This window comes from Opisthocomus hoazin, chromosome 11, assembly GCF_030867145.1.
Source record: "Opisthocomus hoazin isolate bOpiHoa1 chromosome 11, bOpiHoa1.hap1, whole genome shotgun sequence".
Taxonomy (NCBI): Eukaryota; Metazoa; Chordata; class Aves; order Opisthocomiformes; family Opisthocomidae; genus Opisthocomus; species Opisthocomus hoazin.
Genome location: NC_134424.1, coordinates 12,176,097 through 12,203,416, shown reverse-complemented (window position 1 = coordinate 12,203,416; position 27,320 = coordinate 12,176,097). Strand labels below are relative to the sequence as shown.

The window sequence follows — 27,320 nt, the reverse complement described above, 5'->3', positions numbered from 1 at the left end:
TATTATCTGGAGGACCCTACTGCTGCTTTAATTTCAGTGAAAACTGGCTGCTTTCAGCCCCACAAGCCTCCCTGTCATGTTCCTGGGAGCACCCTGGAGTAAGGACCTAAGGAGTCATTTGCCAAATCCTCATGCCAAATCCTCACCCAGCCCAACATGGACCATTTGCACACACGCAGATTCCAGACTCATTGCAGAGTAATTGTTAAGGAGTGGATGGCAACTGTGGGAGAGGGAATGGGCTTTACTTCTAACCTGAAGCATGTGGGCTGCAAAAGGCTGCACTTGGTTAGGAAACGCCAATTTTCGTGAAGTCCTATTACAGTTGTGTTGTCCAACCCTGAATGGATGAGAAAGAAGTAAGCAAGAAGTTCTACCTGACAAGTCTGAACTAGAAATAGGCAGAGCCATAGCAAGAAAAAACAATCCCCAAATCCACAGCACTACCTTTTTTAATCACTTTATTTGTGTATCTCTATAAACATTTTAACTACTGGACATTTCATAAACCGTAAAAACAAACCTTCCTACCCCCAAAATGCAATCAATCCAGCTTGTCGGTCAGACAACAGTGACGCTGCCAGGGCAGGTAGGTGGTATCCCTAGATAACCTCTGGCTAGGCACCAGCCAGCAAGGAGCTCACTGCGTCAGATCCTGAGTGTCTGAGCAATGGAGATGAGACAAGCTTAAATACCTGGTTGCTCTCCTCCTCAAGGGATAGGACGGGAGAGGAAAGAGAGGCAAATAAAGAATTTCCCTTTATGGAAAGTGAGAGTCCGACAGAGAGGCTGCAACATCCACTTGCAGGATCGGATGCAGTGACCTCGGCAGGCTTTGGAGCAGCCTCGAGGGCTGTGCCGGTGCTAGGGACTGCAACGGATCAAAATTCTCATTCATGACAAATGGCCCAAATGCTCCTTCACGCCTTGTTTGCCAGACACAGGTGTGAGCCACGGGCGCCGCTTAAAACCAGCTTGCTCCCTTGCGAGGGCGCAAGTCTGTGGGTGCTGATTCCTCGGGGCGGGCGAGCCCAGCTGTAAGGCACGATGGGGAGGAGAGACGGGGTGGCAGGGGAGGCCCAATCCAGCCAGGGCACCCAGCACTCATCGCCAAGCACTCGTTGTCCCAGAGGAAAGCACCGTGTCGCACGAGTGATGCGGAGCAGCGCATGGTCTCTCAGTTCCCCAGATTCATGTCTGCGCCATGGACAAGCCAAACCAGCCGGAAGCAGACAGCCAGGAATCCAGTGCCCAGAAGATCCCCCAGGGCAGTGAGGTAGGGGATGGAGAAATTATCGGGATCCAGCGCCTTCCTCCACATCAGGCGCACGATTAGGTCAGCCACGTAGAGCAGGATTCCCACCTGAGGAGAGACAGGCCCTGCTGTGAGGCAGGTAATGCACAGCTTCCCTCAGCTCACAGCCAAAATGATGTGGCCACAGCCAAGGTACCAGAGCTCACGGGCGTCGCTGAGATGACACATTCCCCAGAGAACCGCTGTTTCTCTGCGGGACAGAGTTGCACTAGGACAGGTGTAGGTGGGCATCGCCCATGGTGCCATGGCACGGTGCTGCTGGCCACAAGGGTGAGGACCACCCCTGAACTGCTCACCAGCATCGTGTGGCCCAAAACAGGAGTCTGGCCACACCAAAAGCGTTCCCACTTCCCACACCATGAATGGGAGTGCTCCCATTCATTCCAGGAGAAACAGGGCTGCTGCAAATATGCAGGCAGTCCCAAAGAATAAGTTTGTAGCCAGATTTTTTCTCTTCATCCTTCTTTTTTCTATTAGAAATTCAGATTGCGTCTACTTTGTTTCTCCTAAAAGTCTCAGTGGACAACTGGAGTTTGAGGCAGTTTTTACATCAAAGTTATCCCAAGCAGCACTGATGTGTTAAAAAAAAGAAAACCACTTCTTTTTTTCCAGCTCAACAGTTTTAAAATCTTTGTTGTGATTTCTTTTAATTCCTATTTCATTCCCAATTCTGATAAACACATGGAGGGAAAAAATACTTCGGTTAAAGATTAAAGACTGTCTAGTTAATTGATTTAAGAAGGCAGAGAGAGTTTGCACCCCACATCTATGGTTCCTCCATGGGAGACCGCAGCACAACAGGTACCAAAGACAGAGGCAGCATTTCTAAAGGTGAAAACAGCAAGCTGGGTTGGGGGGAGAGGGAGAAGGAGAGATGGGGGAAGCAAATTAAATAACGGAATCACAGAAACTAAAGTTGGATGGAAACTCAAGTGTTTTATATAGACCATTCCTCTGCCTCAATACAGGATCAAATATGCCCACACCCTTCCTGACGGTCGTTCATTTAACCTGTGCTAAACAACTCTCAAAGCTGGAGATGCCACACTCTAAGCAATCAGTCCCATGGCGCTTTTTTTTCCTGTTCTTGTTTTTCCCAAGGTCTAACATAAATCTGCCTTTTTCCCATTTGAAACCCATGATTTCATGTTTCATCCCTAGTGACCACAGAGAAAATGGTATTCTGTCCCTCCCTACAGAGACTTGGTAGTTTAAAGGCTGTTAACCAGATTTTTCTCAAGCCTTTCTTCTTTGGGCTAGCTAACCCCAATCCATTCAATCGCTCCTCTAAGGTCATGTTTTCTAGGCCTCTGATCCTTCTTATTGGGCTTCCTCCAGCTGACCCAAACTTCCCCCTCTCTTTCTTTCTGTCTTTCTTTGTAAAGTATAACAGAGGGGAAGAAAGAACCAGGCTAAGCATATTCTCCTCTGCTGGCCTCCATGGGAATCTTTCAGGGTCAGTGGCGTTGCCAGGATTCTGCTCTTTACGCTGTCATTTATTCTGCTTATTTTCATGCTTGGCTCTGGTTGAGGAGTTACCTCGATGCATAAAGAGAAGAATAAATATTTTCCTTTACAACTATGGCTGTGCTGCTGGGCTTAGGGTTGTGCAAAGGTCGAGAAAAACTGATTGTTTACACACGCAAGGAATTCACCCACAGACACAAGGCTGCTTGTAAGGGAAAGTGAGAAGGCAGCTACCTCAACCCTGCAAATTAATGAATCACTGATTTAAAAGGGCAAGCGAAGCCAGAGCCTCTGTGAGTTTAAGCAATGGCCACATGCATTTCTGAGAGAGAGAACAAAGTTTACAGGGCAGGCAAAACAGCGAAAGGGAACAGGCAGAACACATTGGGTGAACTACCCATTACCTACTCAGAACTTTTACTTTTGAAGATGAACTTCTCAGGCCTGGATTTTCCCTTCACTTTTGACATGTATGGCACTGCCGAGAGGCATCCCTAGGTCTTCACCATGATCGGAGCACTGGAACAGGCTGCCCATGGAGGTTGTGGAGTCTTCTTCTCTGGAGATATTCAAGACTCGCCTGGACAAGGTCCTGTGCAGCCTGCTGTAGGCGACCCTGCTTCGGCAGGAGGGTTGGACTAGATGACCCACAGAGGTCCCTTCCAACCCCTACCATTCTGTCATTCTGTGATTCTGTGATACCTGAAACTGGTTTCCAAAATGAGTGGGGAAACCTGCTGGGTGGGGTTCACAGCCTCTCACTTGACCCTTATGGAGATAACCAGTGGCAGGCTAGAAATATTTGGGGCTCAGAGACTCAAGGAGTGAACATGATAAAACAAGTTATCACCTACAGCAAGAGGTGTACGCCCTTGCTAAGTGTGTGCCTGCACACTTACTGCAGCTCGGTGGATGGTGATAACTTGTTCTTCATCTCCTGTCTGACCCCTCACTCACTCTTAAAGGCAGTCATGCTCATGGGGGAAACCAAACCCTGGCAGTCTGGGTGAAGTATTACTGTATCCACAGAAGACACATGATGCTTGGTAGGAAGCACACCTGAAATGACTGGAAATGTGGGCTGCTAGTGGAAGTTTTACCATGACTCCTGTTTAGCCTGGACACTGTTTTGTTTTCACAGTATGAGAGGTTCCCTTTGGCTGAGGTTGAGGTTTACCTGTAGCAAAGCAGCAGTCAGATAGAACATCACAAAGGTGAAGGACAGAGACGTGTGGCCTCCCTGCAGCAGATGGATGGTGTAGAGGAACACAAGGTGCCCTGGGATAACCAGGAAGAACAGGACTCGGGCTGACTTGGAATTCACCTCTGTGGAAGTCAGAGACAGAAACAGTGATGACAGTGGCTGCAGATAGTGGGGGGAGGAGAGGGCGTAGTTGTGTATTTTAATGCTGGTACATAGACTTGGGGCTGTCTCCTCCCACCAACCACGTTGCCAACACCTCTTCTAGATCACACAGCGATCAGGAGCATCTGCAGTTATCAGCCCAGCAGCTTTGTCTAGCACTGCAACTATGTGCCAAAGATGTGCTCCATGCTGATCCACTCCACTTCTTCCGAGTACTTGTCTTGGCTGCTCTCTGCCTCCCTCTGCTTCTGGTCTGCCTTGCTGCAACCCACTTTCCCAAACTGCAATAGCAGCAACTCCCAACCTAGCAGAGAAAATCAAGAGGAACCTGCAATCTAAAAAGACAACAGACCCAAAGCCAGTTTTGCTGATGCTTAGGTTTATCCATTTCTGAAGATGGAGGAGTTACTGATTTTCAGCAAAGTTATGCTCTATTCACCCCTCTGTCCACAGGTGATGGCTCTAGGCTGGCCATGGTTAAAATTGCATTGTATTTCATAAAATCTGAGATTCTTTTTCAATTACTTTCTTTAGTGCTCCCTGAAGGCCAGTTTCTTTGCATGCCAGTGAGCAAGTATACCACATTTTTTTTTTCAAGCTGCCCCCTGCAAAGATGCTTCCTCTCCAATCTGAGTATCTTCCCTGTAAGCAGGAAAGGGAGCTCTGCCTTTGAAACCCTCCTAGTCCTTCACCAACCCGGCTTGACAAAGGAGCTATCTGTGATGACACGCCTTGAGACATAGACACCTAAGGTTCAAGGTCTACCTGATGAGAAGAATGTGGTGCAGGGATTGGGCCAATTCTGCCTCATCTTGTATGGCAAAACACCAGGCATGCTCCAGAAATGCAGGAATGTGGAAATACGGCTGGCCTGGATGGCGACCAGGTTCCCTCCAACACCTATGAGGACAAAACACAGTAAATTTGTAAACTATCTTTACTGCAGCAGGAAACATCAGTCTAAAACCTAGCCCAAGATGAGTCAATCTGCATTCACTTACAAGCTCACTGAAAGCAGCAGTGAGAGAAAGAGAAAACCTGATCTCACATGTCGTGGTGGTGCTGCGCTATTCACTTGGCAGGAACAGCTCTTAAAAATCAGGAAGGCTCCAGTGACCATCTCCTTCTGACTGCTTTATTGGAAACATTTTCCTTTGCTTCCCGGCACCAGCTGTAAATGCCACATGGCCTCTGAAGATGATGTAATTGCACCTGGTTTGACACAGTCTGTGAGCAACACCTGGGGAAAGCAGCGCAGGCAAAGGCAGATGCTGCTCATGGCCACTTCTTGGATTTACTCACCCAGAGAGCCATTATTGTTTAAAAGACAACAAACATCACAGAGAGCGATTATATTTTGAAGGCATCTAGCACACTTATTAAAAGAGAAGGAATCATATGAGAATGAATCAGAGCCTAAATGTGTTAGGTAATTAAAAGGCAATTAATTTCTTCCAGACTGATTACTTCTAGCAAACATGAAAAAGCAGCTATGTTTTCCAGCAGAAAACAGAGGTACGATGATCTATGAAGCAATTCTCCACCACCCTGATTATTTTTAGGGTAGGAATGCCACAGAAAGGATAACGGTGAGCCAGATCCTACAGGCTTCTCATGTTTTCCCTTCCTTGAAGAAGGAAATGCTCCATCATTAAATGTGAGATTTGCCAGAACGGAATCAAAGTGAAAATACTAAGACTAGCTCAACATAGCTCAAGATGGGGGCTTTCTGATTCATGCACTGCCATGCTTTGCAGAGGTCCCCTGCACATGTAAAGTGAAGAGCTACTCGTGCGAAGACATGGAGCACTGCATAACTGCCACCAGCTCTGCCAAACAGGTCACCCGCCCCCACAGAGCGATGTCTGGGTCAATCATTGTTCAGCTAAATTACTCTTGACGTACTTTCCTAATCAGGCTTTTTGGCGAACCATGCTGGAAAGAGTTTGCCAGCAAGGTGGCTTTCTATGCAGATCCAGTAAGATGACAGCTGGGTGACACCCTCTGACGCTGCAAGAGGACACCACACTTTGAGGGTGGGATGAGGCCAAGCCTGCCCTAGAAACGTGGCTTTCCCCTGGAACGGGCCTGGCCTGCAAGAACATCACAATTGCAGAAAAATAACCCAGTGGATCCTCAGTGACACCTGGATCCCCAGCAGTTTGTACTGGTATGTGTGTGTAGGAAAATACTGTGAGGCTTCAAACAAATGTAAATATACACACAAAAGATGTTGATATACATATGTTAAAAATCCCTATATATAATCTATATATATAACCTTTATATATACATATATTCACATATATTATCCCAACATATTAATCTTTATCAACAATCTGTATAGGGGATGATTGCACAGCTCTTATTGCTGAGTGGAGAGAGACAGGAAAAATGGATTTATTGTGACATCCTTTAGTAGGTTTGATGTTACGAAAGTAAAGGTGTCAACGTAGCTCTCTGAGACAACTATCAGATGCTGTTAACCTTGGGGATCCAGCAGCTTCACTTCCACTCATGATGGGAGCAGGGACTTGAATATGGACCTCTGTGTAGGGGTAACAGTGGATGCTGTAACGCTTGGGGAGCAGGGGGAGGTATAAATAAATACATGCATACAACCCCCCCTGCCCAACCTACCATTAATCACAGGTGTGAAAACTGCCATGCCTTCAAAGTTTGGGTCAGTTACAGTTTTGTCCAAGATGAGCCCACCAATGCTGTTAAAAAAGGACAGGCAATGAGGGTGGAACAATCTCTCTTCGCAGGGCAATTCCTACACTGTGAAAATAGCACACTGAGATGAGTTACAGCTTCTTCCCCATTGCCAGGGCTGGATCATTCCCCATTTACTCCTTTTACAGCTCAGTTTTCACCAACAAATAACCTTACGGTTTTTGTTAATGGCATAATGAGATCAGGAAGACCTCCTTGCCCACCCTTGAGCAAAACTGATAGTAGCCAGGGAAGCTTTACATCATTCCCAAAAGTTTTGCTACACTTCTGTACTGGTCTTCACAGGTTGTTTTTAAAATTCTGTCCCAGATCTCATCTGGGTCTGAAAGATGTGGCACAGTGGAATGAACTACCTGGCTCTCCATTCACAAATCTTCTGTCTTTACAGCTAGATAAAAATGAGGTTGAAGGCTGACTATTTGTGATGGTCGTCATCTCCCTTTTTGGTTTCCTGGTGTGCACCCCTATGGTGCATGGATGTGCGAGTGAGACTTCAAATGATGGCTTTCTTTTTCCAGTCATCTGGGGGCTCTTTATCTGCTATCTCACAGCCTGTTGAAGGGCCACTAGGAGCTGAGAAGCACTGGAAAAATACCCTTTTGCTGCCCCATCCAGTTTCACTTTTGATGGCTTTCTAAATGAGCATGGAGTCTCTCTGCAGCGTGCATATGCGTGTGGGCTCAGGAGCAGTTCCTCAGTTTACCTGCTGATGCTCATTGCAACAATGACTGGCTGCCATCCAGACTTCAGCACTTCAGCAAGGGAAGGACTTTGCTTGGCGATAGCAACCCAGAGAGGGATCATGACAATGAAGACAGCACAGATCAGAGGAGAAAGGTATTTCATATCTGGCAAGGAAAAGAAATCTTGAATTAAATGCCCCTGACTTCACAGGTTACCAAAATCATTTTGCACAAATTCTGGAAGAAAGGTAGCAGGGCTCTTGCTTAGAAGGATTTACGTTAGCAGATAAAAAAAAAGTCACATGAACCAAGATAGTCCCCACACAACCACCTTATTCTACTACAGAAATCCATAATTAACCCCCGAAACTCACTGCTAGAGGATGTTATTTGAAAATCAGCAGGATTCAAAGCACATTATATTTGAAGATGAACAAGTCTCCAATTCCATCTCCAGCTACGCAAGACAAAAAGTTACAAAATTTCTGTCTTCAGGATATAAACCAAACAGCAGGGCAAGAGGGAAACTCCTGTGTGCTAGCTGTATCACACTTATGACAGACACCTCACGCCTTCACCTAAAACAAGCAGTAATAGGTACTTTTAGTGACAAACTAGCAGAATTGCTGAGCAGCGAGTCTGCTCTATAGGAACAAATGCTCTCTTGCATGTATAAACCAGTGAGGATCCAGGGTTGCTTTCATGCAAGCTTACATGTGTTTCCATTAGGTGCTTTTTCCATCTGGTAGGGGCATAACCTTGAAGTGAACTTTAGAAGGAATTAAAAAATAAGTAGATGTACAGCATGAGAATAAAATAAACATGACTCTGAAGCATGAGAAACACCTTCAAGCGATGGGGATGATGCCAATCCTTTTGATACAAAAATACTTCTTCAACAAAGCCCTCCATCTGGTCTCTGTGTTGGGGCCAAAGCCAGCGGGCTGTAACACAGATTTTGCAGGTAATCTGGGAGACAAAGCAGCCTCAAAGTGTGCATTTCTCAAAATGACATTGCCAGGGCCTTGGGCTGCCGGGATGAGACAGCACTGACGTGATGATATCTTCCATGAATCAACGGCTCTTACACAAAGAGGTGCACTCCATGCGTGTCTTTAGTCGGCACTAAAATGCAACCACTTCTGGGGTGTAAACAGCTGCTGCTTTGTCAGTGCACTTTACTACCTAGAACCATTTAGGACAGATGGGTTGTATGACAGACTTTGCTGCTGTACTGGATCTTCCTTGTTGTTTTGGGCAATTAATTCCTTCTTAAATAATGCACACACAGAACACTGCAGTGTATGAAACCTTATCAAATCCCACAGAAAGACTTCTGGTAGGATGAACAGACTTCAGCCTCCACACAGTTTGTATCTCCATTATGCAGGACTGGGAAAGGCCAGGGTTAGGTTTTTAAAAACTGAAAACCTTCACTGGCAAAAGGGTATCCCACAGAAGCAGACAGTGCTGCATCAGATGGCACATTGTACTCCAAACTTTACAGGCTCACTGGTATTTATGAAGGATACATTTTGGTAGGGCCCAGAAGTTCTCACAGCATGACCTGTCCCTGACCACACACTGGAGAGGGAAATGGATTTATTCAACCACCATCAACAGTGCCTTCCTCCTGCCTGCTTCACTTCGTGTTACAAATAACTAGGTGTCTGTGTGCTGAGTATTTTCCACTTCAAGAGGCTGTTTAAACCCTGAAATCACCACATATGCTCTCTGGTCACAACCGCAGGGGTTATCATGTTGTTGTGCCGTGTGCTCCCTGGGAGATATTATCAGAGGCGTAGCGATTGAAAGACAAACTAGCCTTACAGAGCCAGGTGTGATGGCGTCACAGAAAAAGCTTATTGAAAAAATGCACCTCTGAAGCTCAAGGAGGGCTGGACAGAAGCGATTCATGGGCTTCTCCCTGCAACCTGTGCTCCTTTGCTCCCTCACCTGCCGACATATGGAACAAGTTATGCAAACTGAGAACAGCCGCCTTGCTGCTTCTGCTCACAGTCTGAAGCAACATTTTAGGTTTCAAATAGCATTGAGTTTGCTGGATCTTTTTATTTTCCTGTTTGTATTCTAGTTTAGGCTCACAGTAGATAGCCTAGCACTTTACAAGCAACAGTTAGGCCTATATCACCAAGTTGAAACACATTATGAACTTCTCAGTGTCAACAGGTGCCCAAGTCTTTGCCAGCCAGCCCCACAGCCACAACTCGTATTTAGAGTCCTGTGAGCATAAGACAATGCAGCACTGCCTCCCTCCCTCCAATTTGATATCATCTTGTTTATCTGTGACTCTCCACGTGAGAAGATACAAGAATATTTTACAAATGCCAAAACCCTGAAATAGCTTTGTGAGGAAGGACCTGCTATTACCCATGCACAGAAAGTAGTTATGCTTGGCTAGCGACAGATGCAGGAACAGAGTCAGTGTCACATATGTCATCAACCTTCTGTTCCAAAGCTATGCAACACACGTTGGTCATTTCTTTGACAAATCCCAGTTGTGTTCCTTAGGCTCTGCCTTCCAGTTTGCTACTAAAAGAGAGCCTGTAAAAAGCCTCTTTGGTCATTTTTCTACCCCAGTGGCATAACAGCCTCCATTCTGAAACATCCCAGCAATGGGTAAGTACCTTGCAATAATTTCACAAGGATTCATCCCTTCCTTGCTGAGTTGCACATCCCTGCTAAACACTGTACCTATGTATTTGAAGAGCGTACTGCTGATTCCTGCCAGCAGGGAAAGGGTTATCAAGTCTCCAAGGCTTGCTGCTATGGGTGTGGCGACATTGTCTGGATTGATCCCAAATTTCCTTGCTCCGATGATCACGCCAATCATCACCAGACCTAGAGAATACACAGAGCAGGCATCAGAGAATGCATCCTGCTGCGTTTCACCCCAGAGCTGCTGTTCTGTTTCCCAGAGGGAGAGCGGGGTCCAGGAAAAGCAAGAAGCACATTGCCTGTAGCAGTATCACAAAGCTGGTGATTGGACATCTCCAGGAATTTGTCCTCTTGCTTTCACCAACCTAGAGGGCATGACTCTGCCCTTATGAACCGCACCAAAGCCCCACAGGCACACAAGCAAATTCCAGGGATCAAAGGAGATACCAGCAGGCAGCCCAAATGTAGAAGCTCCCCTCCTGAGCAGCCTAATCTTTGCTGCCTTGAAGCAGGACCAGGCACGAAGCAGACATAGATAAGCACACAGCAGGCATGCGGCAACCTCCTGGTGCCATCCCCTGCTCTGGATTCCACAGCACAAATATATTTTCCATATTAGACCAAAATTTCTCTTAGCTTGAACCATCAAGGAGCAACGAGCTTCCTTACAGCAGCCTGAATGAGCCTTTTGGCCTGGCCATCAGTCTGAGCCCTCATGTCCCAGAGTTTTTGGGGCTGCTTTGATTTGCACTGGGTGGATGCTGGTGCTGTGAGTAGTTCCAGCGTCAAGGGGTTATGGAGGTGGCCCACATCACCTCTCTTCCTCTGTCCTCTAGCTGCACCTGGAAAATTCAGCTCCTTTTCAGTATTGTTGAAGAGGGAAGTTTTTCTTGCCCAGGTACGTTAATGAGCACAAACCCCAAACCCTGAAGAACACATACGAATCTCTCAGCCAGCAGATCCCTCACAGGCCTGTGGAGGAGCCACCTGGGATAAACCCTGCCTGGCCAGCCTCCACTGCCGTGTGACTAGCAAGGGTAGCCTTGAGACAAGACACAAGACATCTCTTCAAAGTCCTTCCATGGCTGACAGGATGCACCAAGGGAAGCCTAGAAATGGTGGTTCCCTCCAGCTCGCAATCTCTCTGTGCCTGTTCACACAGGCCCACCAAAGCTGAGCGTGCACAGGAGTTTCATCTTGCACAGCAGAAATGCCACATGCGCACCTTCCCTGATACAGAAACACATCCTCACACAACATGGCATTCTCCACAAAAGCCCTCACAGACACCCATGCTCCCCTCCCCACAGCACAGTTCATGCTGCTTCCCTCCCTGGTCATAAAAACAGCAGCTTCCCGTCATGCACACCCACACACAGACTGCCTGTGACCATGTCCAGGGAAGAAACTAATGCTAGCTGAAAGCCTGCGATGGTATGGCAGCAAAGCCTCTCTGTATCACAACGAGCAGGGAGATCGAAGAGAAGAGTCTAATGAAAGCTGGGCTGCTGTTTTTCTCTTTTAACAACTGCCTCATCCCATGTTTTTCTTCAAAGGCACTTACAGTCACCCTTTGACTCCAGCTTCAGGATATGCACTTGCTCTAACTTGTCCCTTTCATTTAGAAAACTTGCTGTGTCCAGCTCTGCCAGCTCCCTCCATTCAGGGTGTCGTGCTGCCCTCGCATGGCAGACCTGCAAACTGAGCATCTCCAGGCGACACGGAGCAGCTCTGCCCGTCCACCCCACCACGCTTCCCTTGCAAGGGGAATTGCCAGGGAAGCAGACTGCGAGGGTCAGAGCTCCCAGCAGCAAGCCCCAGGGCTGGGCACAGTCCTCCCCAGGGTATTGGTGACCCATGTCCACTAACAGACTCTCAATACCCTGATTTGTGCATAGTGTTAGTTCATTCTCCCCTAGGGAAGGGCCGGTGTAAATGGCTAACGTGTCACCCAAGACACATGGAGAGACTGTGCACGCATGTGTGCATACCCACGCATAGCCATGTAGCATTTTTCACGTGCCAGGTGAAGTGGGACATTTTGATTGCTGTGTGGATGCTGAGAGCCCAGCGAACAACAGATCGTGGGAGGAAAAAAAGCAAAGGCAGGATGCAGAGTGGGTGAAGGTAGCAGACATAGGACTAATGCTCCCTGCACCCCTCCTCACTGTGCCAGGGATGTCTGTTAGGCCTCCCTGGCAGAGGGGATAATTTTTTCCACACCTGAGTTCTGCATGTTTGATCTGAGGAACCAAAACGACTCACCAAGAGAAAGTGCAGCTATGAAGGCCGTGGTCACGCTGCTGGCACACAGCACGGCAGCCTGGCTGAGCTCCACAGAGCCCTTGGAGATGGCTCCCAGGATCACAGCAGCAACAGCAGCCAGAAGTCCCACCACAGTGGCCTGGACCTGCGGGCCAAAAGACAGCTGGTGAGCAATCATCCGCATCTGCGCCCAGGCAGCCCTGGCTCCATGCGACCGCAGCATTGCCACACAGCCAGAAGGGCAAAGCCTTGCAGAGATGCTGATTGCTTATGTATTTAAGTAGCATCCCTGTAAGGCTCCACTAGATTAAAAAAAAAAAAGTCCTGACAAAGTCTGGAGAAAAACTCTGGAGGCATGTAAAGGGCAGATAAAATTTCAGCAAAGGACACTGAGTCCATCAGCAAAGGAATAGCCCTGGTCAACACAAAAATGGGCTCCCCATCAACAAAGCACTCCGAGCAAGCTGAAAGCTGTGGAAGGAGATAAGGGAAAGCAGAGACATATGTTGCAAGCCCTGAGGCCTTGCCATGTGCAACCTCTGGTTGCTGGATTTTAACAAGCAGAAGGGGCTACAAGAAGCACATTTCTCCCATTTCTCCCCTCCTGCCCAAGGCTGATTCTCAGACACTGCTAGTAAACGACAGGGTTTATCTAGGGGCTGTTGTGAAACAGGGATTGTGCTGCAGCTCACCCTGCAAAAGGAGGTTTTTCATTATTTTGCTTTGTCCACAAAGGCAATAAATGTCTAGATGTGTTTTGCAGCTAAACTACAAGCTCTGGGGCCACACAGAGCTTTATTGAAGGTCAGGTCCTGGGCTCTGCTTCACTCGTTGAGAATACCTGCCCCAAATCAATGGCTCGAGATTCAGCATTGCTGGGAACAGATGCTGTTGGGCTGCAGCATAGAAAGAGAAAATGGTCTTTTTCCTCTCCCAGCTGAAGTGACTCACCTGGATAAGGGCTAAATTGCAGGTCGCCATTTTCCATTGCTTCTGGGCATCATTCATCTGTCCAGTGTTAGCCTAGAAGCCAAGAGAGAAACCCTGAACACCTGTTCCTGTGGCACAGGTGGCTGCTGAAGGCAGTTTCACCTGGTCCCTGTGGGAAAGGGGCTGCTAAAGCCAGACAGAGGCGACTGCAGGTTGGCATCTCTCAGCCTTCCCTGCACTTCCTTCTTGACACATCCCCCTCTTGCTCCAGTCCAGTGTCCCATGGGCATCAGAGGCTCACATGGAGGTGCCGAGGCATTGCAGGACACCCAGCTAAAGATGGAGTGGGCACATCCACCACATACCACACAGAAAAAATGCTGAATAACTTAAACCATTTTTCTTCTTTCATTCCCCTTAAGTTGCTCTGTGAAACTCCAGTTTCTCCCGAGACATGCAATGCAAACAGCCCAAAGTACACAAAACTGCTTAGGGAGATAGGAGAGACCATATCCAGAGTAGCAAAAGCTACTGCAGGTCCCAAGAAGCCTCGGTCTGCTCCGCCCAAGGCAGGATTGCTGGGAAGCCCTGGGTCTCTCACGGATCAGTACCCACAGAAAAGCAACCCAGTACTGAAGCTGACAGCTGTGGAGACCTGGCTTTGTCTCCTTCATGTGTCACAGGGCCCCAAATATCAGCAACTGGCCACCCAGGGACTAATTCACCTTCAAAGCGCAGATGGAAATTATCTGTTCTAGTTACAAAATGAGGGCAAACACATTATTTTAACACTCACACACCACTAGTTTCTATTTAGCAGAAAAGGGCATGTCTCATACAGACAGTGTGGTTATATAAAAGCAGAATCTCCTGCTAATCCCCTCCCTCTCCCTCTCCCCCTCCCCTCTCCCCCCCCACCTTGTTAACACTCACAGCAGTAGACAGCCTGGATGCCAGTGTCATCTCCAGATTACCCTTCAGGCCAACCAAGGCAGGAACCAAGATGAAAACTTCCGTAATTGTCCGAAACACATCCCAGTGCTGGAAGGAAGAAAACAAAGGCAACAACCTCATGTTGTCATGCTGACCAGCCCAGTGCTGTTGCTTCAAAGGGGAGGGGTTCCCATCTCGCCACCTGCCTTACAGGTGTCTGCTGTGCACTTGGGGGCAGACACTGCCCTGGGCTGATTGCATTTTGGGAGTGAAGGAAGGAACTTTTAGCTTGTGATATTCTTTCTGATGTCCTGCACAACAAAGCATTATCCTAACAGGGAAGGAACCTTCTTCCTGAGGGCAGCAGCAGATTTTGGAAAGACACAAATTAAAACGTGCCATTAGCATTAGCCAAGAAAAACATCAAAAATAATTAGAGTCCACAAGCCAAATGAAATACAGCATACTCTCCATCCTTTGTACTGACACTAGATACAGGAATGCCTATTGCTATCCAGACTCATAAGAACAAACACAAAGATCTGGAAACAATCTAACAACAAAACGTTGCATCTGTCATTTTTTACCAAACTTCTAACTAAACAGATAAGACTAGTGGTGGGAGGGAAGGAGATTTTTGTATCTTTTTTCCAAAGGCAGCTCCTACATCTTCCTATTACCACGCATGCTCCCAGCACAGCTGGAAAAAGGATTTTGAATTAAGATATCCCGTAAGTCTGGACTGCTGGGCCAGTATCTTGATTATCATTGCTCCTCTGAAGCTGAACTGTATAAAGATTTTGAATCAGCTGCAGTACTAGAAATGATTTGAAACCTTAAGAAACTCTGTTGATTAACGTGTCTTCTCTAATTTATCTACCGTACAGTGCCTTGGACCATAATACATTCACCCCCTGTTGGCAAAGTCCCACTGTAGCCAGAGAGGCTCACATCAGGATGAAATCACAGAACGCAGCAACTCACCATGAAGTCAAACCAACCAGATTAACATCCAAGAGCTGATTACAAGAAAAAAAGAGCAGCTGCAACAAGTCAAACCAAAGGTCCATCTAACCTATCTTTATCCCCACCAGCAGTCAAATTCAGATGTATAAAACAAAAATCTACAAATATGACAAGTAGATGAAATAATTCTCCTGTGTATTTTCAAGCCTACAATTATCTGCCACAGGAGACTGAGCTGGGAGGGGGGTGTTTCTGCACACTTACCAGTGTTCAAAGAATTTCTCTTTCAAGTACTCATACAATCTCCCCCCTCCAACCCATGTGCCATCCTGTGGCAAAAATTTCCATAGTTTAGCTACATGTCATGTGAAGAATCAACTTGTTCATTAATTCTAGCTTGTCACTGGCTAGTATCGTATGACAATCCCAAATTCTGGCACTAGAGGATAAAACGAACAACAGATCCCTGCCCACCTTCTCCCCATCCACTGGAACTCTCTAAACCTGAAAATCCAGGAGGCTGGACAGACTCGGTAAATGTCGACACATTCAGCTGTCAGCCTGTTGGGAAACATATACAGGGTGTAGTGGCTCGGTGTTTTGCTCTGGTTGTGCCATGGGAAAGTGTGGGAAGCCAGTGGTGTGGTTGTCTACTGGGAAGACCTTACAGCTTCCTTCTGAGTCAGGATGAATGAAACTGGGACTGAGCCAGCCCTGAGCACGTGGTGCAAGACGCCCCTCAGAGGTGCACATAACAGACAAAACATGATTATCAATATAAAAAGGCGCATTTTCTGGCAGTGCTGACCTGGAAACATGCATGTTTCAAATTGTTAAGGGTAAGTTGCTGTTGAGTGAAAAACAGACAGCATGAGAATAGTCGCCTTATATAACACGCTGCAATTTTGTTTGAATTTGTTAACATGGAACTTCAATACCTGAGAAAAGCTAGGGGCGGACACCTCTTAAAGATTCCAATCCCCCTCTCTCCTTTCTCTTTAATTAAGAATAAAGATCCAAACACATCTTTGACACCTTCAAAAGAAAGAGAAAAAACAGACTTCATAGTCACAATGTAAAAAAACCCAATCGTTCAAAATACACAGGCGTGCAGACATTTATATTCAACACCTTGCATATTTTATACATTAAAAAAACATAAATAAAAGGCCACAGAAAAACTCAACTGTTCGTATTTTCTGTGCAGGTCACCTTTGGGAAATATGGCTTTGTTACATCAACATAAGCTTCAGTCTTTGTATTCATGATGAATTCTGTGGATCTCAAGCCATCATAACAAAAGTTCAGGATGTGAGGTATGATTTTTTGGGACTCTGCCCTACATATGATCACACTGAAAGGCTCTGAACAATTAATAATCACACTACTGTACTAATAAAAACACTTTATTTAATTGCCTCCATTCAAGTCTCATTAGTGACTCATCAAGAGCCTGAGGACAGATTCATACTGATTTATACCACAGTAGCCAAGACTCCATTGTGTTACAGACTGCAGAAATACAGAATAAACAGATGGTCCCACCTTGCAGGACTGTCAGCTGGAGGAGCAGGTGAACGTGGCAGGTTAGAGCTGTGAAGGCAAGGAGCTGCCTGAATGAAGAGAGCTGGATTAAGTCTAGGAAGCATCTCTGTCCTTTGAGATGAAAACCAGCCTAGAAGGAGCAGAAAGATTCCCTACAGCATCGCAAACCCACACAGGGACACTGAGCCAGAAAGAGACTCTTTCCCACTTCATGTCCCCATAATGGAGTTACAGCCCTAAAGCTCAGCTCTAAATGAACTTGGTCATCCCACAATCCGCTGCAGCTGGTCCCCATGCCAGCTGGATCTGCTCGTGGGGTCCCACAGAGGAAGAGAGGCTATGATGTACTGAGACGGTCTCCCCAGCTGCAGTCTGGCCCTGCTGTCCCTCCTTACACTGTCCTCACAGTCCCAACCATGTCCTGTTACCTCTCCACGGCATCTGTCCTCCCACGGCAGCAGCTAAGACACCTCAGGGGTTTTCCATTGCCCTGAACAAGTCAACGGAAAGATCAAAAGATCCCGGACTACAAAACATAAATCATTTCAAAATCCTTTTCAATGCTAATCATCTCATGGGCTTTTATCAACAAAGGACAGGGATATCTTATGTCTATGACTTTTATTTGGACTGTGTCCCACTGCAGTGGTGTGGAAGGGGACAATGAAAGGGAAGCTTTCCTCCTGAATTCTCTGGTTTGAAATCTGATCATCCAGCTTCAACCTGATTCTTTACCTTACTGTAAAAGCGTGGGCCGAACACTGGCAGGGCACTGCAAGGTCTCCAGCAACGCCAGCCAGCCCAGAATCTGGACTGACCAGCTGGCCAAGGATCAATGCAGCAGAGGCAGAAATGTCCAGCAAGAAAAGACCCTTGTCATGCTATCAGCCCTGCACAGACTGCATCACCTGCACAATCAAGAAGAGAAAATGGCAAACAACTATTTCTTTCACCATCCTTTACCACAGTATGAGAGACCCAAGTTTGAGCCTTGGAGTCAACCGGGCTACACAAACCTCTATTGCTGTGGGGTTTTTTTTGTGTTGGTGTTTTTTTTTTTTTCTTTTAACAGTAACATGAACAGTTCTTGGTTTCATCCCAGGACAGATCAGAAACTGCTAAAAAAAAAAGTTTGATAGGACACAGACAAGCAATTTCCACTTTGTTCTCCTCTTTACAACAACATCAGGCCTGCAAATAGTAGAGCCAGCTGGACTCCCAGCACAGAACCAGATTATTTAAAGATATTTTATATGTGACAAAACAAGGGCAGCACCATTAAACTCACGCATGTGCTCTAGGCACCATCCTTGAGCTTGCCTATATATCTCCCTGTCAAAGGCAGACATGGAGCTTCCTAAGAATGTTTTGCAGTAGATGCAAATAGTGCAAAGCATTCCTCAGCCAGACCATCCCCTGAAAAAAAGTCCAAATCACAGACTGCTGGACTAGACAAACCTGTAGTTTTAGCAGTGTGAGCCCTCATGATTACCAATATGGCTCTTATGGTACCTGGCCTCAAGCAAACAGACTCAGTCTCAGGTTTTAGTTGGACAGGACAGCGAGTTTCTAGCTCTTGCGCTTGTAGGAAGAAAAGCTGAAAATAAGTAGCTCAAAGACAAAAAGGCACAGAAGAATAATCCAGACCTTGAAAGTCTAAGATCATTGGATTTTCCCAGCTACTGGTTTTGTTTTTAAATACAGAGTTGTCGATCTCGTGGCAGTTTACCTCACTAACATCTCTCCTGTGCCAGCTGTGACTCTCAATGCACTAGCTCCCTCCTCTGGGAGCTGAACCCACTGACTGATGGCTTCTATTTCAATACACTTCCTATTATTGTGCTTCATGTATAACCCCATTTCTAAGAGTCTAGTGAACAAATACACAAAGTAGATTGCACTCTGGTATTTAAAGGACACATGCAATGTAGGTATACGTGGCCCATGTTTTCCGTCAGTTTGGACACAGTTACATTTTGAACAGAGCCCAGTTTTTGGCAAGTGTGTTCAATTTCTTATAGACAAAGACCTATTTACCTGCCAAGGGTACAGAGCGAGTATGTACTATGTCTTTATCCTTCTTCCAAGATATCTGGCCAAAGATAACTGCTAACTATTAACATAACATCTTGGGTAGTTTGAGAACTGCTGTAATGCTGCAAGACAGGTCTGCACCTAAGCACAGCACAAACACAGCATAGGAACAGCATGTGCCACTCCAGTTAACCCTTCTCTGATACTCCTCATATTCCCTTTAATTCAACTTCTCTGTCACCTTTGTTTCTTCCAGTGCAAGAAAAAAACCAGCAAGGTATTGTCTTTCCAAACACTTAAGTATCCATATTTAGCTCCTGCTGTGGTACTAATGCCAGAGAATCCAGTGTACTCCAGTGAGCTCAGAGTGCAGGATATATCCTTGGGAAACTCTGCCAGCCTTTTCATTTGTAAATCCACTGGCATGAGATGCCCAAACTAGATCAAATTTTGCATTTCTATTTGTGCCACTGGTACAAAGGAGAGACAGATGGGATAAATTCTGGTTGTGGGCACAATGGTGTAAATCCAGCAGCACTCCTTGGAAGTCAATGGAAGTTATTGCAAATTTACACCCACTTCAGAATCTGGCCAAGCAGCACTCAGTCTGTAGGCAATGCTAATCTTTTTATGCTGGCATGCCTTTCATCACAGTATCTAAATGCCTTCTAGACCAAAGATTACATTAGGTTATTTGCAAAGAACTGAAAGCATAAACTTGCCTCTAAAGTCAGACAGATAGTTAACAATGCTGACCTACATCTCCTTATAAGCAATTTTTGAAGGAAAGAAATAATATAGTGCAATAGGGGAATATGCCGCAGTCTGATCCCAGTTGCTTCACAGCAGTCATCACTGAAGTATTTAGCTAGATACAGTAAAGGGAGCACCCAGTCTAACTCACCAAGGGCAGCATCAGGCAGCATGTCTGAAAGCCACTATCCCACTTTACAAGGAGCCCGTGTACCAGTCTAAAGAAGATGGATAGTGTCTCTCTAGCACAGGAAAAGCCTACAGCCAACCCGCTGACTGGCTGCTAGGACCACACACGTTAAAAACAAAAATGCACAAACACTCAAGGCACGTGAAGTAGCCCACCCCCTCACTGCAAAAGTGCCTTACCACATGTACCTACTTGAACAACATCCATCAAGAGACCAGCAGCTACCATGCCCAAGCCAGCCAGAAGGAACGGCACAAAAATCTGGGAGGCAATGGAAAATGAAGTCTCTGGAAGAAATCCACTGGCTGACCTGGTCAACTTGCAGGTGAAACCTCTCAGCTTCTTGCCATGGAAGCACAGTTCTAATTGTAACTGGGTGACCACCATGGTCAAACACCATTACCCCATACTCAGCAGGACAAATGAGGGGAGATTAGGACATCACACAGATCCTCCTCGTAGCTCTCTCCAAAGTCGAATGAAATGTTTTTCCTCAAACTACAGCAATGATGCCAAAATGCTTTAGCTTCTTCTCCTCCTAGGAGCACGTCCAGAGGGTTGCAGCAAGGGTATCCTCCAAAATTGATTCAGCTGGGTTAAGCCCAGATGGCAGCAAGCTTGACGGACAGTATTTCTCTGAGTTATATCCGGGGGGGGGGGGGGGGGGAGATTAAAAAAGAGAAAAGAAAACTGCGGAGGTGTCTGTGGACGAATAGAAATGAGCCCACACCCCATTCAGCTCCTACCACCTCAGTAAAAACCAGTAAGACCTGCTCAGGCTACAGCACTGAAAGAGTGACAGGTCATGCAAGAGTCCCTCAGCATGCCCAAACGCACTAGTGTCCTTTCTCCTCAGGTTACATTTCTTGTCAGGCCGCGGCTCGCCTTTGATACGATGGTTTAATATGTAAGCCTGCTGTGAACCGGCCCCCGTTTCCCCACTCCCACCATAAGCAATGATGAACTTTCCTCACTGTCCCAAGGCCGAGGAGGTGGGGAGTTTCACAACCAGGATCCGTTTTGCTCTCTTTCAAGGTGAAAAAAGGTCAAGGAAAATATGAGTCCACGTTTCTCACAGGTAATGATATTATGCAGGTCTCATCCCCAGGCAAGTGACACAGCTAAGCCAGCTGGTGAGAGAAGATCTGCCCTTCTAGACCCCAGCGCCTCTTGTCCCCTCCACGGTCTCCGCGGGATGTAACGATTGGTCTATGCCAGCTATACCTCTGAATGACTGGCTTTCAGGGGAAAAAAAAAAAAATCCAGAGAAGCAGCCAATAAGCTTCAAAAGCGAACACCCTTATCTGCTGTCATCACTTCAACTTTCTGCTAGTTTGCAAAGGCCAAGATAAGAGTCATAGCCAGAGCTTATTTAAGGTAGTTCCGTAATCTCACTACACTGCAGGCAAGGCGGAGAAAGGGTGAATGTTTCCATGGCATGCTGTGAGTTGTTCTCCCTTCTAGTCCTGCGGCGAAACACTCTGCTTTTGCATACTCCCAGGCAGATACTGTCTGTGAGAGTGGGGGTCTCATCCCAGAGTCTCCATGGTCAAACAGCCGACACAAGCTCAAGAACCAGAGCTGCATCATAGCCCCATACCACCAAAGAATTTGCTTCCTGCTCAGTGAAGACTGATGTGTATTCTTCAGCTCAAAGTCATGCATGTGATGAAGGGAGTCAGTGTATTCTGTTGAGGCAGAATTTGGGCAAACTAATTGGACCAGGGGATTGAAAACCTTTAAAAGCATGATTTAGTGTGGAAGGGCATAGGATTGGTTTAGCATATTGGCAGCTGAGCTTTTTCACTATTTAACCACAGGTTCAAATCCAGCCATGACCCAGTGAAGGCAAACAAGTGAAAGCAAGTATTTATTGGTAGACATGAAAGATTCAGGTTTCTCAGTCCAGTTCAAATTCAATGTTTAAATTACATTACCTTACTAACATTTTTTGTACTAATCAACCCATTCCCTGACACTCTCTGCAGAAAGACATAAAGATTAACGGCTTGTGGACTCTGTCCTTGTGACAGGGTTGCCAGCTTGGAGCTAAATGCATTGGCAGGGCTGGACAGAACAACATGAACAGAGAACCGAGGAAGCTCTACAGCCATTTGGACGGTGTGTTTCTTTTGGTCTGAAATCACACAAAGCAAAGCACAAAGCCTAATGGGCTGAGTTGTCACAGCAGATCTCGCTGCAAGCATGGCAGGGTGGAAAACAACCCCTAGTTACAGATGGGAGACTCTGTCTTGTTCTGCTTTCTAGGCTGATATTTTCATACAGCCCCTGAAGCCTTCTCCACTCGCACCTGGCTTGGTGTGTGTGTGTGTCTCTTCCACCTAACAATGGTCCGGTTAGCTGAAAGCTAATAAGGGAGTACATTTCAGCTAATCTTGCTGGAAAAAAAGCCCACAATAGCTGGAAGAGGGAGGTTAACAAAAACCCTCTAATAACCACACATGACCCAACCCCTTTACAGCCAGGAACTGAGAAGTGACAGCATGAAGGCCCAGTTCTGGTTAAAAACTCTCAGAAGATTCAAGGAAATAGAAGACAACTTCTGGACAACTACCACAGGTTTTCAAAGGTCTGATAATGTGCGTATCTAGTCCCATATGTCAACTGTATCTGCCAACAGGATTGCTGACAGGCAGAAACATTAATGTAAAGAAAATATTAATGAGCCTGAATGACTCAAAATGCCATTAAAAAAACACAGCAGCAACACATCCTGTACTCAAAAGCGTCAGCCTGGCAGGGTTTACGAGTTCATCGTGCTTCAACTCTCTCTGTTTCTAAGCAAGAACCATAAAAAGTCTTCAACTGATGATTCAGTATGCAGAGAAAGTAATTGGTTCAGGTGACCTGTGTGTGTACACTGGGTCATTTTATTACGCATTTAAGGAACCTCTGATAAAGATCCAAACCATATTTTTAGGCAAAGAGATACATCACATTTTCCTGACAAAGAGATATACCATATTTGTCCACAAAGAGACGCATCAGGTTTGAGAAAAAAGAGAGCATTGCTGAACAGTGGTAAAAAGATTGTAACTAGTACAGAAAAAAAATACCCCACGACCTCATGGCTGCATCATTCATCATGCAAAACCTGGGAGGTATCCTGCTGCCCTTCTCTGCACACAAATACGTCTCTATGCTTGCAAACTAGCCAACAGGTAGCACTGCCCTGGAGGTGCCAAAGCAGAAACAGCCGCTTCGGTGGGCCCTGACCCTGATCTAGGGCCTCCATCCACTGCCACAGTGCAAACAAAGAACAGAGAGATGACAAGTGCCACAGAGCACAGTTTCAGACATACCTTATCATCCCTGCAAAGAAAGGACAGGGAGTTAGTAACAAAGCGCTATTCTGACACCTTAGATTCATGGAAGGACGATGCTGTTCAGAGACCATATGTCCCAGCTGTCAGACTACTATCACTCCTGATTCTGCTACCTTTCTGTCAGATCGGGCTCTGTATTTTTGTTTCTTACCTTGCTCCTCTCTTCCCCACTTTTGGAAAGGGTGGAGAAGAGAGCTTATGTGGAAAGACTGAGAGTAAGCAAATGGAGAGTGTCTGGGGCCCCAAAGCCTTGCAGCATCTCCTGTTGCCCTACAGACACAACAGCAGCAGCAGAGGCCAGGACTGGCTTAGAAGGGAAGGGTGGTTCCTAGCAGCAGCGAGTCCACGATGAGACGTGCTCAAGCAGTCCATGATCACGCACAAGAAATTGCTGTGCTAATTGCAAAAGGTCTACTTTTCCTATGAGAGGTTGCATGGGTTGATTTCCCAGGCTCTAAGCATTAACATGAAAGCTTTTTGTGGGCTCTTTATTTGCATAAACCAGACTTATGCAGTTTCAGAGGAGTATGAGTTTTACTTTACATTCTGTTCATAATAGTGGCCCAGTCCTTCCTAGAAAAAAATACTCTAAGCGAAGAACATTGAAAGAAAAACACTCCTCCAACATCACAAACCCATCTGCAACCTATTTCATGCTTTAATATCTCACAATAGGAGGTAACATGCATTTAATATCAGAGAGCCGTAGGAATGGGCAGGTCTGAACAGTGTGAAAAAAAAAATGAAAGTGGCTGCTCAAGGCTCAAGCTCTCAAAATGACATCTAAGGAGACAAAAAGTAGTTTGCCACTGGGTTCTGGATTTGTCTTGGTGTTTTCTGATCTGACTAGACTTTCTGCTGGGTACTGAGTACATGCTAAGGTCAGTTAAGGATACTGTGTCACTCTTAAGCCTTTATAGCTCTTCGAGCTTAGGGATATCAGCCCAGGGCTAATAGCAAAGACCACAGTTCCAGATTGGTGAAAGCTGTCAATGCAAGCACAGCAGTTTCACTGTCACTGTATCGGATAGGTTGGGGCAGTCTGACCCAACAGCTAGCTAGCCAAATAACAAGGGTTAACAAAAATGCACGCAGCAGTGAGAGACACTTAGAGTGCAAAGACATAGCAATTTATAATCTGCAAATTAACTGCAGCTTTAAACAGTCTAAAATTAGGTGCTCACCACTACTTTAGAGCTCTGTACTGCTGCACCATAGGAGGAAGGGTCTGGTCCTGACTGTCACAGAATCAGAGATCAGACTGGAAGAAGACTCAAGGGTTTGAGTCATCTGTTACAATGCCTTAGAAAAGGATGTGTTGCGCAGGCTGGGCTGGGCTGGTTGTATGAAGCGTTAACAGTGCTGGGCTGGCTGGCTCCTTGCACAATGAAGCAGGGCATGCAGGACTATCCAGAGCTATATCTAGGAGTCATACAGCTGTATCTACTGCAGGAGAGCGCTATGCCACCACAGCTCCTGGGGCTGCAGTTCAGCCACCCTCTTTCCAGGACCAAGGCGAGATCTTTGCACAGGGCTGCACCTTCCCTGATCCTTTGTGTGCTCTTTAGTACCACATTGTCTTTTATCTCCAGAGGAGAAAAAAGGCCAGAAAAACGACACACGCTACCTCCCGAGAGCTGCACAAAAGTACATACTAGCTGACTTTGGCATGTGGAACTGCTGCAAATCTTCGTTTACTTTGCTATCCCCAGAGCAAATCCCCTGCCTCCGAAGCAAAGTCCCCCACCTATCCCATTTCAGGTACATCAGATCAGTTCCTTTCCCTTACCTGAACATAATCCAAAACCATGCCTGCCAAGACCATGCCAAGCCCAGCTAGGATGTAGGGCAGGAGCACTTGCAGGCAAATTGCGATGGCTGATTCTTCCTGTGACTTTGCCATGGCCACTTTCTCCTCAGCCAAAAGCTTCTGCTGTGCAGCCAAAGAGACATCCTCTGCCTCCTGGCTGCCAAGCCGGCTCTCTCTGTGTTTACCCTTGCTCTTTGCTTTGTGTCTGGATCGCTCTCCATTCCTAGTCCTGCTGTCTTTTTTCCTCTGCCGAACTTCCTCACCTTTCATGGTGACTTTCTTGAATTACAAAGTTTTTCTGAAAAAAAGTCAGAAGCAATGAGATAACAAAAGTAGGCATCAGATGGGTCAGAGACAGGAAACCCTTTGATATTTTGTCCACTCCACTAACCTGAAGGCAAACCACCACCTACTCCCAAAACCCTAGATGCTCTGCTGACCTGAATATGAGTACTTAGTTTACCTTCAACTTTGTATAGCATCAAATCAACCTCCCTTTCTGTAACTGCATCTCTCTTCCCAGGCCTACGTTCACACCTGAGTGCTTGCTGTGCATCCTGGCTCTCACCCTGAGAAAGCCTGGAAGCATGCAGTGGGTGCTGCACACAGCCTGAATTCTGGACCCACCAGCGTTCACATTGGGAGTCAAGAGAACTGAGGAGCCCAGCAGAATCCAACCCTTTTTGGGGCCTGACCCCTAACCATGAAATAGGAGCAGTTCACGTCCTAGCATCCTGCAGTCCAGCAAGGACTAGCATTCCTACAGTAGCACAAGTATGTACTACGCATAGTATCTAGCACCCAACATAGTACAGCTGGCTGCCCACCACTCCTCAACAAGAAGATATTTCTTTGATCTTCTTTCTAAACTGGACACTTTTTCTTCCTTTTGCGTCCTAGTTGACACGCATGCACTATGTGACTCATCTATCCACAGAAAAGCTGCCATGACCCCACAGCATCTAAGAAGAAAAAAAACCACATGCAGAATTGTTTATAGTCACCCTTTTCCTGCCATCGCATCTCATTTTGTGACATAACTGTCATTCATCCTGCCTGCTCCACTGCTGGCCCAGGCAGTGCCCCAAATCTTTCACCATCACCTCCTGCCAGCACTCATCCGGGTTAACCGCTGGCAGATGTTCTCTGATACTCTCATTTTCAGGATGGGCCCCTAACGCCCTAAGCCCCTGCACTAACCCAGGTAGGATCAATCCTCCTCTTGCCCAACATCTGGGGAGCAGAGGAAACTGCTGGGAGGCCGCAGTCACAGCTGGAAGGGAGGGAGAAGGGATGGACAAAACGAAGTCCCCCTCCGCGGGAGGAGGAAGCCCGGCCCCCGGCCCCCCCCGGCGCTTACCGGCTCCTTGCCCTGCCCGTGGCTCTGCCCGCCGGGCCGCGGGGCTCTGCCCGCGGGGCCGCGGCTACGGCCGGGGCGAGGCAAACGCGGGAGGCGCGCGCCACATCTGGGGCGCGGCGGCGCGGCTTGGAACCCGCCCTGCGCGGGGCCGCGGGTTCGAGCCCGGCCCCCGGCGGCGGAGGCGGCGCGGTGCCGTGAGTGACAGCCGCCGGCCCGGCCCCGGCGCCGCGCTCTGCAGGCCGGCAGCTGCCGCGGGCCCCGCCGCGCCGTTGTTGCCGTGATGTCCCTTGCTGTCCTCCAGCCGCCCGCGGGGACAGCCCGGGGTCGGGGGCTGGAGAACTCCCCGCAAGGACGGCTCCTGCTGGGAAAGCGCCCCCGGGGAGGAAGCGCTCGGGGCAGCCGGCATGCCCGGAGTACCTGCCCCGGCCTCCCCCTTTCCCGCAGGGAAGGGCTGACGGCTGCCAGCGCGGGCAGAACGAACAGGAGCCTGCAATTAAGAGCCAAGGAAAGACGTTTCCTCTGCGTGGTTTTTATTTTTCTTCTTTTTTTTTTTTCGTCTTCTTTTGACATTTGCAAAAGCCCTTGTTGCAAGCTTCCTGTGCAAAAGCCTGCCTCCACCACAACCACAGCAAAACTCCCGGTGATTTGATTTTTGTCCCCCTCCCGTATTGAATCAGCATGTTAGAAGTGTGATTACAGCACCCATCACATTTAAGCACGTAAATCTATTAAGCACTGAAGTAACCACAGCCATGCAAGTCTGCTGAATCATGCAGCTCAGATTCCCAGAACAATTGCAGATGTTAAATCATACCTCAGTACCAGAGCAACCTTATATCCTGCTGGAGTCTCCCAGATGCCACGCTATGCTAGAGGGCTCTTACTGACAAAATGGCGCCTGTGGGCCTGCGAGATTTGGCTCAAAGCAGGGCACACCGAAGGCA

The 27,320-nt window shown here is 47.1% G+C and overlaps 1 protein-coding gene across 7 annotated transcripts; it reads right to left on the bottom strand.

The window, feature by feature from the left end:
* Positions 1 to 444: 444 nt before the first annotated feature.
* Positions 445 to 27,320, bottom strand: SLC41A3 (solute carrier family 41 member 3). Of its 7 annotated transcripts, XR_012765219.1 has the most exons (12): positions 26,377 to 26,485; positions 24,996 to 25,314; positions 14,372 to 14,479; positions 13,460 to 13,531; positions 12,509 to 12,653; positions 10,280 to 10,426; positions 7,588 to 7,732; positions 6,789 to 6,868; positions 4,914 to 5,048; positions 3,960 to 4,108; positions 3,191 to 3,398; positions 1,285 to 1,363 (listed from the first exon to the last, which is right to left on the bottom strand). XR_012765219.1 is itself a non-coding variant. In XM_075432415.1 (11 exons), exons 2-11 carry the CDS (start codon positions 25,284 to 25,286, stop codon positions 1,178 to 1,180), a joined length of 1,458 nt encoding a protein of 485 aa, XP_075288530.1. In that variant the 5' UTR covers positions 25,287 to 25,314; positions 27,191 to 27,320; the 3' UTR covers positions 445 to 1,177. The 7 variants fall into 7 exon arrangements, 6 of the variants coding, with proteins under 6 accessions (XP_075288530.1, XP_075288529.1, XP_075288533.1 ...); XM_075432415.1 differs by lacking the exons at positions 3,191 to 3,398; positions 26,377 to 26,485 and adding an exon at positions 27,191 to 27,320 and having other exon boundaries at positions 445 to 1,363; XM_075432414.1 differs by lacking the exon at positions 3,191 to 3,398 and having other exon boundaries at positions 445 to 1,363.

Excerpts from the sequence above, each read along its gene's own strand:
- SLC41A3 (XM_075432415.1), bottom strand. The coding sequence starts at position 25,286 with ATGAAAGGTGAGGAAGTTCGGCAGAGGAAAAAAGACAGCAGGACTAGG. Across the intron at positions 13,532-14,371 it reads CATCCAGGCTGTCTACTGCT|GCTAACACTGGACAGATGAA; the intron begins GTGAGTGTTAAC and ends CTTGGCTTCTAG. Across the intron at positions 7,733-10,279 it reads TACGCTCTTCAAATACATAG|ATATGAAATACCTTTCTCCT; the intron begins GTACAGTGTTTA and ends TTTCCTTGCCAG.